Source organism: Homalodisca vitripennis, chromosome 2, assembly GCF_021130785.1.
Source record: "Homalodisca vitripennis isolate AUS2020 chromosome 2, UT_GWSS_2.1, whole genome shotgun sequence".
In the NCBI taxonomy this organism is placed as follows: domain Eukaryota; kingdom Metazoa; phylum Arthropoda; class Insecta; order Hemiptera; family Cicadellidae; genus Homalodisca; species Homalodisca vitripennis.
In genome coordinates this window covers 44,052,701-44,065,136 of record NC_060208.1, presented here as the reverse complement: position 1 = coordinate 44,065,136, position 12,436 = coordinate 44,052,701, and the positions used below count along the sequence as shown (strand labels likewise).

The window sequence follows — 12,436 nt, the reverse complement described above, 5'->3', positions numbered from 1 at the left end:
ATCAGCGTAAGTAAACTACTCGTAACTATATAAACGTAATAAAGAGTGACTAATTATATTTAATAGTCTATGGAAAAATGTTCCTTATACAATGATTCTTCTCTAATAAGCTTTGGAATAAAACTCTCACCATTAGTTTTTAAATTTCTCTACTGTTAACGTGTTCTGGTATAAAAGAGCACCACATTGTTGACTCTCCTCCAATTTGTGAAATAAAATCAACAACTCAGTATAAATTGATTACCCATCCACGTGTAATTAATTTATAATTAATAATAATTTTTTTAACATTATCACTGAAAAAAAAAAACTGTTGTCTCAGAACACTCACAAAACATAAATGACACAGTGCCATCAAGGAGTGGGATCTGTGAGTAATAAGCTTCTTATTATACAATGATCCACTGTCGGTGCGACAGACGCTCACACAAGCCAATGGTAGGAGGGTGCGTGTCTGAAATGGCTTGTCAGTCACGTCATGCCTGTCCACTCTGTGGCTCTATTAAATAAGCTCCATATGAAACTATGGCGTGTATGAGCTACTGGAATAGCCGCGCATAATAAGGCACTTAAGCCCCCATACACTATCTCATTTGGTCGGATGGCAGACCGGGATGGGGTTTGATAAATTGTGTGAACCATCCCGCTCCGAACTGTCCGAACCTCCGTATTAACGTCCCCGCAAACCGCGTACCATACGCACTGTATTAGCGCGACCAACTAGGTTCGACATAATATGGAGAATGTCTGACCTAACATCTGTACTTTGTAACTTGAAGCAAACCTGTTACGGTCTGGGCTTTAAGAAACATCATCGTCCCTTGTTTAACGTTTGTTATTGACGATGGAAGGTTTGACAGGGTAACAGGATTTCAGACGTTATGCTTACAAAAAATATAACATAACGATTCGAGGATGGAATCTATCCTCTTCGTCAAGTGGGGAAAATATTAGTTCATAAATAAATTTTGTATGTACTAATACCTTCCCAAATGACGAAGAGGATAGATTCCATTCCTCGAAAAGTTTTGTTATATTTGTAACCATAACGATCGCAAATGTCCGAAATTCTGTTATCCTAGTATCATCGGTTTGAAGTTGTGTGCGCACAGACTCTATTGTTTATACAATATTTGTTATTTGTGAAGTAAACAGGATTTTCCGGACATTTTGCATCGTTCAGTGATACAAAATATTCAGTAAATGATGACAAATGTCCGGAAAATCCTGTTTCCTTTAGAATCCTTCTATCGTCAGACACAAACTCCAAACAAAGAATTTATTATTTAACCCCCTCCAATAGTAGTAGCTTCCAATTAAAGCATTATTAGGAAATCCAATTTAGACGTACAAGATATGACTGTCACTATAAGCAATACAACTCCCATTCCTTCTACATAGCCCGGGTGAGGGACGGGAGAGATCTAGCCACTTAGAGAAATGCACGAGATGATGATGATTTGCTTCATCAACAAAATACACGCTATCTGTGTGGCGGGTTGCGTTTACGTGCTAGCCGCTGAGATGAAGGCGCAACAATCTCTTTATCGACTTTAAACTCACGATTTCGATTTGCCGGTTATATTGACAATATAAGAATAAATATAATTTTCTAATAACAATGTTACTTACTATGATTGTTTTTTCATTGGAGTTCTTCAATCTCACTCAAATTGTCCTCCTCTTCTGGGTCACTGTCACTGCTGTCTGTATCCGATCCAACTGATATATAATAAGGGATATTATAATATTGTCAATCTGGGCTTCTGCGGCTGCATAGTCCTTTTCGATTTTCTCTACGTGCTTGCACTTTACTGACCACTCTTCTGCGCCCATACTTGGTATCTTGTCTTCGCATACAGCTTTAGCTTGAGACATAGTAAAAGATGTATTTCTCATAGCCACATAACTTTTGGCTTCAGCCCAAATCAACTCAATGGGATTGAGGTCTGGGTGGTAGGGCGGAAGTCGTAAGATGTCATGACCCTCTACTTGAACAGTTTCGCCCAAGGCGTACCGGACATGCCTTGGTTTATATAGCTGCACAGGTTTGTAGAGTGCAGGTAAAAACATATCGTTGCAGAATGGTATTCCGTTTCTTGAAAGCCACACCTTCGTATCTTGCTTCCTACTTTTTGAAGTAGGAGCATTTTCAATTTGTATGTTGTGTTAGGTGCGTTATCGACTAGCAGTATTGAATTTGGTTCCTTTTTGCTTTATCCACTTCATAAATATGTCCCCATTCACGTTGTCGTGGTAGTCTCCACTATGGTTGCTTGCTTTCCAACAGGTAAAAGCATTGAGCACGAACCCTTTCTCTCCATTCGCATGGATAATTATTAGTCTCTCGCCCTTGGAAATAGTCACGTGTAACCCTTCGTTTGAGCCATCCGACCAAGTTTGGTTGGATACGTGAGTATATAAGATTCATCTAAATAAATTATTGGACGTCCTTGCTTTTTCCAATTTTTCAACGCTCTCAAATATGTTATCCTTTTCTCTCGGATTTCTGGCTTTTCAATTAATAATTTCCTACTGTTTCTGTCCTTCTCCAAGTAAATCCCAGGTCCTTTAATTTTTTAAGTAACCCACCTTAAACTTTTCTCACAACCTTCAACTTTTTAAGCTCACTGTTTATTTGAGTCACAACTCCCTCTGACATTCCAGTTGTTACAGGAGTTCTGCCTCTCCCTTCACAAATGTATAAACATTACTCACAATTTCGCGAGCCTGACTATGAATAGTTCTACCTCTAACTTTCGGCTTTAACTCAATAGATATTATCAGTAAAAGTGAAGCACAAGCTACCACCACACTCAGAACTATCACAAAACAGATTGATTTTAGCGAGTGTGATTAGTTATTTGGGCCAATACGATTTCTGAAAGGAGGGTTTTACCCATGAGTCAGAGGAAATGCGCACAACGATATCCCGCCACCCCTCCCACCTATCACCACACACTCAAGGAAACGCGCCCAGCTAAAGTCCTCGAACTGTAACCGAGTCAGCCCGGTCTATAGCCTCAATGTATTTCTATGCGATATATAGTGCTTTAATATTTGTGGACACATACTTTTCCTCTGTACAGTATTGATGTTCCAGTATTTATAGTACAAGTGACGGAACAATACCTTGATTTGGGGGATAAATCTGACTAAAGAGCACACCACAGACACCGATGCGATTGTACAAAGGACCTGTTAAATCTTTCCTACAGATTAATAAGTATTAAGAAACTATTTGTAGTAACGAATTATTTAGGTGTTTAATACTACTTCATAATTTATGTATTTTGCTTGGATCCTGATTGTCTGTTTGTCTATTTTGAAAGGAAAGCTACAACACTTCTATCTCCCTCTGAGGGTTCACCCCCATGTCCTCGTAATTCCAGGAAGTCCTCGGCCCTCACTATTTTTACTAGGATTTTCAAAATCTAAAGATATAGTTAAACACTTATGTAATGGTATTACCTTAGATTATGGAATCTTCTGAGGTTTCATAATCCAGGGTACTACACAGTACCTACCCAATTTTGATTCGACGATGTGTATTGCAACTATATTGTAGAACAGTGACAATAACAATTTGAATGTGAAGTGTTAAATACATTTTAAAACCATCTGATTGGATTGAATTGATATTTTAAATACTATTATAGTACCGAGATCTTTATACTTGTAACATTCTTTGTTATTCTATTAATTTAATAGAGAAGGCAGGGTCAATCTCCACTTCCTGGAAAATCAAATGTTATTAATTTTTCATTTTCATTATTTTCAACCATATGTGAATATTAATCATGGCAGGCAGTCTGCTTCAGTTTGATCCTCCAAGTTCAGGAAGTTCAGATTGGTAAGTTTTCATGATATAATAATGACTTACTAGAAATACTAGTTTTAATATGACAAAAATTTGGATAAAATAAGTTTTCTTACTGACCAGAATTCAACCATCATTCTGTTTTCAAATGATTCCATTAGAAGTCACATGCTTTTGACGTAATATACTGTAATCTATCAAATTTTGTTAAGAAAATAAGTGGATAATTTAATAAGCCTTCACATCCCCATTATTAAATAATAGTTGAATTACTATAATGCCAAGGGAAAGTAATTCAAGCATACAGGGATCACTATCTATAGGTTATGTTACATTAGCAAAAAGTAATATTTATGTTTGAATAGGCCCAAATGTAGGTTATTAATTTGAAATAAGTAAGTTTGGCAAACAATGGTTAAAGTAACAAGTACACATATTATGTTAGTGGCTCACATGAAATCGTGGCATTCTAGAATAACTTGCACAGAATTATTGAAATTATTGACCAAAGGTACCAATCATATTGTTTATGCAAGATTGGTCCTATGTAGATGTAACCGCACTGGTCCCTGTGCTTAGGGGGCTTGCACATAAAAGTAATTGAGTTTGCCAGGTGCATTATAAAATGTTGGTCTAAGCACAACTGCTACAATAACACCAAGCTATCTAGTACGATTATATATCTAGTTTTGTTACTTTCTACATTAACATAGCCTGGAAAATGGTAATTTGTCATTTTAGTCTGCAGTGCAATAGGTGACCACCACAGCAGTCGAACCATTGACATTTCTGATTACTCAAACTACATTTGTATCTAAACTACCTAACAATGAAAAACCAAAAGTCTTACCGAATTACACTATTGTTATTTCAAATTATACTATTATAGAAATTACCAAATATGAAGTAAATAATGATATACTTTATAAAAACATATCTAAGCTATAATATCTATGTTTTTATATCTCAAAGTAACAGTCTTTAGGGTAGAGTATGATAAGTGGACCCAGTATAAGGGTAAAGTTCAATAAGTGGACCCAGTTTAAGGGTAGAATACGATAAGTGAAACTGGTTTCTATATCAATATTAATGATATTACTTAATTACATCCATCAATATTATTGAAACTGATACTGATTAATTAATTTGAAAAATATCATCTGTAACTTACATACCAACTGTAAACACTTATTCAGATTATAAACATATTATTTTGTTTTAAAAGTGACTTCAGCTAAATAAAATTTATAGTTAAATTTAGAAAACCAAACAAAATCCCTTTGAAAATAATCATCTGTCTTATTTTTAGTTTCACAATTTTTGTTTTGTTCTTATTTAAACGATTATTTGTCCTATAACCTGTTCTAATTGTTTGGTGGTTATGTTTCTTTTATTATTTATGAGATTATATAATTTTGTATATTAAATTAACCTTTTAGTTTCCAACTTACCTATTTAACCTTTATTTAGTTGTTATTGATAGCCGTATAGTTTGATATATGAAGTATTGATGATTATACTAAGCGATAAAAGCTTATACTAAACCGGGTGAGTTATTATACTCTATCTCAACTTAATGATGAAACTAATCTATACATATTAATTAAATGTAACAAATAAAGCAGTGTTAAACTTAATTTAGCCTATTTACTACTATTTTGAAGCATAAACATATCTGACAGCTAGTTCAGATAAAAATAACACATGTTCATTGCGATTGTATTTGTGGTTATTACTCAAATACCACACAAACGATTTTACCTTGTTTTAATTCATTTTAAACAGTATATTAATTTAATACATAAAACAATCTTGTAACTTAATAATGGATTATATGAATAACTGTAATTAGAATGTTTGTTACTTTGGGATTATACCGACCACACTAGTATGAAGAACACAAAAATAGAAATTTATAGAAACAAACATGATAGAACGAAAAAAACAACTCTTCAATTACAAAATTACAAACTTACAAGCATTTCCAGGTATTGTGATCGGTATTGTTGTCGTTGTTATCTTATCTTTCTCGAGAATCCTGATTACGGTAGGCCGCGCGGCATCACGTGATTTGCACGGTACATAATTGCCTTTCCATTACAATTCAATTTATATTTCTGATTAGCCCCTCTAGAATTTGATATTTTACTGATAGGTACTATCTCGAGGGATGTTTTTCTTTCGTCGACATCAGCGCGGGGCAGCACCGATGATGGCCGGAGGCACTCGCATTTTGGGTGGCGGAATGTGATCAAGAATAAAAACAAGTTTTTAGTGTTTTTTTAATAAAGAGTTTAGTTTGGTAAATGTTTGTTTTTGTTGAATTTTTGTGTTTGGAGAAATGTAGAGGTAAAAACACGGAAGTACAACAAAGCGATGCACCAGCTGAACGGGCGGCGAAACTCTGCAATCACGTTATCTACTAGACGCTCGACTTTGACCTCTGTCTGAGGATGGGGAGGGGTTTGCGATAAGACAATTCCTGTTTTATATTGACGAAATATTGTTCTACGCTAATCTAGTAATCAGTAGAAACGAAATGTGAAATAACGATTCATGTCTGGGTGTGGTCGGTATAATCCCAAAGTACCGAATGGTTTTCCTATTCCATATTTCAGGTATTTATAATAGATAATTTGGTTTGCTGATACAATTTTTGTGTTAGCCTTTTATAATACTGCAGTCAAAATTTATTTATTATAGAAATTTTTTGAATTTTATTTTTTTACCATTTAAATGATTGATTTAACATGAACAAATAAAATACATAATGCAGTGGAAAACCAATTTTTTACTAGTCCCAACAAAGTAGAAACCACATACAAAATCAATTAATTATTTTATTTATGTTATATAAGATTTGAGATAAGATCAAGTTCATGCAAATATTGAAAAGATTAAAACATTATAAAAACAAAAATGCTAATGTGTACAAATTCAAGTTATTTCTCAATTTGAAATAATTGACTTTTAACCAAGTAACTTACAACATTTATAAATTATTTGCTTTTTTATCTTACTAATCTTATTTATAAGTACAGTGTATAAGGACAAGACATATAATAAATGTTAAGAGTTAAGTTGTATTACTTACAAAATTTATAGGCCTACATGTATAGTTATGGAAAGTCAGGGGACATTTGCATTAGGGAAAACATATTAATGGCTGCTTCGGCAAAGAAATAAATTATATATAGAAGATTAAAAATACAAAATACAATAATGGTGAGCTTTGTCTCCAATCCCACTGCACTTTTGTTTCAGCAGATTCCCAACAAAACAGTGATTTTTTTCATAATGATTGGTTCATAACTAAATAACTTTGCCAACTTAATGATGCATGAAGCCTTTTTACCGCATTAAAATTAATTATTTTTAAGTGTTTACAAATAGATTATATAAACAATATTAAATCTACAATGATTTGAATTGCTGAAACAAAAAGATGATTTTTGATTTCTTGTAGTGGTACTTGCCTAACAATTCAATGCCACTGCTGGACACACAGAAACTTGTGAATATTAGGTATATTAGGTAGTCAAACAACGTAATTCAAACATTCATGATTTTTTTAATTTATGTAAGTTATGGGTTTTGGAGGTGATATCTTATGTTTTTGAAATACTTATGTGAATATTGTAAATTGATCTGTCTATAAAATTTGAATTGTCGAAACTGTATATTACTGTCTGATTATTGAATAAATTTTTAATCTCAGAAATGGCTGCAGTATAGTAAGCGGCCACCACCACCATTGAATCAGAGAACAAAATTAGCGATTTTAGAAATACCTAAACTATTGCATTTAAAACATTCTAAATATAGTTATTTACAATTAATTATTTCAAGCTTTTTTAAATGTATTGAATAAAAATATTCTTCTAAATGAATTGTTACAAATTATTTGAGTAATGGACCCTGCAAGTACAGTGGCAATGAACATGCGTTATTTGTTTCACAAGCTGTTGGACACGTTTATCCTTTAAAATAGTAAAAGTAACTAAATGTTACACTGCTTTGTATATTACATTTAATAAATACAAATAGCCTAGTTCGTTTTTAAGAACTAAAGAAAATTGAAATAAAAAGAAAACCTGTCATTAACTATGCTTTTAGGCATGTTAAACATCATTTTTAACATGCAATAAACACAGTGATCGTTACAAAAAATGTGTAAATTCTACTTGGTGTCCAGTATTGTTTAACAGTGTTAATTCTTGACGTATATGTTTGTAAGTAATTTATTTTTAGTGATTTTTAAAAGTAGTTAGAGAAATTGTGTCCGAAACAGTCTCAAAAATCCTAAATCACTGGTTTTTAATAATAATATAAAATATTTTTTATTTTTCAAATATTACTTTAGAAGCAACAGCAGACATCACTTTGATAAGTTATGTCACTGATGACACGTATTAAGATAGTGGCTGGTAGATATTTGAAAGAAAGCTAGTGAAGTTTTGTGGTTAGGCATCATTTCAATAAATTTTACAGATCACAGAAAAGTATAGATAAGAGCACATTAGCTGATAAGACTTATCAAGCAAAGGCCTCTTTTGAATGATTTTATTCAAACACTCGACAAAGTTCTTAGAATTATAGTGATTGTTTGATCAATCCATTAAACAACAATAGATTTAAGATTAGGATATAATTTCTAGATTACATTCTTAATGTGTGCTTAAGCTTGTTAAGTGTTTTATATTTAACCATCACACAATCAGTTTTGTAAGCTCGAAACAACTTAAATTGAGAAATAAGTCTTAAAAGTATGCAAATAAATCTCAGTACATCCAGACCGTTCTGTTGCTGTCAGGACATAATTGCTTGTTGATACTCTGTGGATGATTCATACTTTGTTGTTGTTGTTGTTATAATCTATTGTCAGAGTTACAATCATCACCTTCAGTTATTTTTAGAGTTTTGAACTCATTTTACAGCTTTTTAATCTTTAACCCTGTGGTAATTTAATCTTTTACTATATATGACAACTAATTTATATTTGATTTTCCAATAATATTAGGTTAATATACATTCAGTTGTTAATTTAAGTTAAGCGTTCACCATAAATCTGATCTGATATAATGGTATATGTTCTTATAAGTATTGTTTAGTACTAAGTAAATACTAACGGAATTTAATATATATCCAAAATTAAGTATATTTTCAAGGAGGCATAATTTATTTTTTTTATTGGCTTATTAGCTTTTTTATTTGGGGTTTAACAAAATAATTTGATGAGTTATTATACATTTAAATGGAATGTACATGTATATATTTAATATGGAATGAAAACATTCAATGAAGATTAATTTTCATTAGGAATTTATTATGTAATGTCAAACATGTCAACATTTTCCAACATTTGTATTGTGTACAGGAACTATTATTAGTTCTGGTCTACAGTTATATTCCAATTGATCAAGCAGTACTATAGTTTATAGTTATTTATGGACAAAACTGTGTAACACTTATAATCTACCTCTGGGACCATTAGATGTAAGTGTGTTGTATGCACATTTCTTTATAAATCTCCATTAAAATATGCACAAAAAGAAGTTAAAGTATTTTACCTCAAACTCAAAGAAACAATATCATTACTATTGAGAAGTTGATCTGCTTTTACAAAAACTTATCTGTAAACATTTCAAAGAAAATATAACATTTTTTATTTATATAAATTTACACACATTAACATTATATTAGTCGAATAAAATGTATTATCAGTAACCTTTTGTACTTTTAAGTTAGATCAAACTCAATCAGTTCAATAGTTACATGCAACTAGGTACAGAATAATTTAAATATCACATAAATTTGAATTGTCACTTCAAAATGGAAGTGTAAATATCTTTATATTAAAGCATTGTGGTATTTAATTTGTGATTCAAGAGCATTATTGTTATATTAATAATTGTTAGCCATTAATTTCAAGTTAGTCTTAAATAAAATGTAGATGATTATTTTATGATACTTTTCATATTATTGACAGTAAATAAACATGAAGTAATACAACTAATACTAAATTTATGTAAAATATAAATGCATGTCTATTTACACTAATATTTTACATTTTTGTATAATTCATTATATTACAATACAGCTTCAGCTTAGTTTAGTAATAATGAGATAAAAATAAATTGTTCTGATAGTGGACATTAAAAAGTATATTAATCCTATGAAAAGAAATGAATGAAGGGTATACTGTTTTTTAACAGTACATAAATATTATAACTGTAGGTATGGAGAGACTGTGTAAGTTCAGTATTATAGTTTGGCTTTTATTGAGACTGCTAAAAAGAAATGAAATAGTTAAAGATATATTATAATTTTTTTGGAATAAGTGATGTAATGATGTACCTACCTGTTATAATTTAAGGCGTGGTGGGTGGTGGTTGATGGGGGCGGGTATATTCATCAGTTAAAATTTTGATTGAGCACAGAGCCACTGATAAGATAACAGGCTTAACCTTGACACGCAACAGTTCATTAGCAAGTTGTTGATTAGTACAATCAGCCGTTGGGTGAATCAGTGAGTCACTGTTTTGCACAGCAGTGTTTGGAGTCTACGAGTAGTATTCACTTTGGGGTTTGGTCAGTGGTTATCATGTGCAGGTATGTGAGTGCTGTTGACCTTTAGTCTGTTTAAGTGACAATAATATCAATTTATTTACTTTCTTATTAAATATGGTTTTAGTGATTTTATTGGTATTTTGTTTGTATTTATTTGGATATGGGATTAACGCACTATTCCTCTGTTGTGTCAGCTTAATGTTAGCATATTCAGCATCATGTTTCTTGATTTTAGCCTTCCTGCATGATTTACCTGACGTTTTTAGGGTTTGTCACTTGATGAAGAGAGGAGACAGCAGTTTAAATGTTGTTTGAAGTTATTTCTATTACAATATGACATTTCATGTATATCTTTCTAATAGTTTATTGTAAATAATACGTCTAAAACATATTATTGATTTTTTTCCTCATTCAGATCAACAACGTTTCTCATACTAAAAAATATGCCAAATATAGGGAATAAAATTTTTTTAATTCATGTTTTTTATGTATGAATTTGTTTTTTTGACTGCTGGTTTGCTGAATTATTGCAATTCATAATCTACGGTACTTAAACATGAATTAATCCATACAATATTATTAGCATGTCCATTATCGAATCTTTTTTTGTGTCTAATGATTATCTGTTCTTTTTAATTTCTAACTATGGCATATATTGTAACCAGGACATCACGTTTGTATTTACTTTACTTATCACAGACCTTGGTTGAAGTTGAAGATCAAGGTCACACCGTCACATTAAGACAATTCAGATTCTTTACATATTCACGGAGAACAGAGTATAAGTCAAAATATGTGTTTATGTTACAGAAAAAGTTTAATAGTCAGTGTTTGCGAATACTTTTCGGTTAATCTTTCCCCGCATAGAAAGATCTTTCAGCCATGTTGTCAGTTTTCTACTTAAGCACTGTGCATTTTCTTTCTTGAGGTGGTCTGGCATATTGTTATAAAATAAAGCTCTTTTTATAGTTGGGCTTTTTTTTCATAATAACTTAAATTATATATATATATATATATAATGTATTTTTAGTTATTTAAGGTTTTCGACAACTGTCTTGATAGTTCAGTTAACTGCAAGGCACGTAGTCGCTCTTTTCTGTTGGATAAGAAATCTTTCCAGGTTTAGGCTAGTTGTTCCACCCCATATTGTCAACCCATATCAAATGGGATTCAAAAAGTGCAAAATACACAAGTTTTGCTGCTTTACTTCCACTTGTTTGTTTAATTTGTCTGATGACACAGACTCCTGAGCTGAGTTTTTTACTTAGCTGGTCAATATGAGGGCGCCATGTAAGGTTTTCATTTGTCACAACTCCAAGGTAATGGTGTTTTCTTCTTTCTTCAGATTAGGCAGTCCAGTCCCAATTTCCTTTTTCCTGGGAGTATAAACAATCTGCAGAGATTTCCCCTCATTCAGCACAAGGTCATTTGAGTAGCAGTATTGATTAGCCATATTAAGGACAATAAAGACTTTGATGCAAATCTGCTAATTTGATTTTCTGGTACTGTTATGACAGTGTCACCTGCAAACATGATAGTACATGGTAGATATAAGTTGGTTTGTTAGATCATTTGTTTGTAACAGAAATAGGACAGGGCCTAACACTGATCCTTAGGGCACACCCTCTGTACTGGTGTTAGAGTTGATTGTGCTTTCCTCAGAATGTCGAGAGAGACATTGAACTTCCACCAACTGCTATCTGATATTTAGATAGCTGTTGAACCAGAATGATGCTGTTCCAGTGATTTCTAAAGTGTTAACCAGTAGGCAGTCATGATTAAAGCCATTGAAAGCCTTACTAAGATCTAGGTATAAGCTTGTCACTATACAGCCTTTTTTAAGCTTGACTTGTATTTCCAATTAGTTGTATAAGAACTGTAGTTGTCGACCTGCCTTTCAAAAAACCATGTTCGTTTTCAGTTAACATATTGTTTTGTTCCAGGTGTTAGAGCAATCTATTTAAGTATATCTTTCCTTTATTTTTGAAAATGTAGGTAGAGGAGAAATTTGGTGCTAGCTGCTTGATTTGATTTTGCAGTAGATCC

General features: G+C 32.1%; 1 protein-coding gene across 5 annotated transcripts in view; it reads left to right on the top strand.

Moving 5' to 3' along the window:
- Nucleotides 1-3,739: 3,739 nt before the first annotated feature.
- Nucleotides 3,740-12,436, top strand: part of LOC124353867 (uridine-cytidine kinase-like 1) — a 53,808-nt gene continuing 45,111 nt past the window's right edge. For 4 of the 5 annotated variants that reach the window (XM_046803900.1, XM_046803898.1, XM_046803899.1 and 1 more), the window contains exon 1: nucleotides 3,740-3,853. In XM_046803900.1, the coding sequence (XP_046659856.1) occupies nucleotides 3,801-3,853 (53 nt within the window). In that variant the 5' untranslated portion in view covers nucleotides 3,740-3,800. Of the gene's footprint in view, nucleotides 3,854-10,310; nucleotides 10,433-12,436 lie in introns of those variants that run through there. The other variant, XM_046803901.1, reaches the window with a different exon arrangement.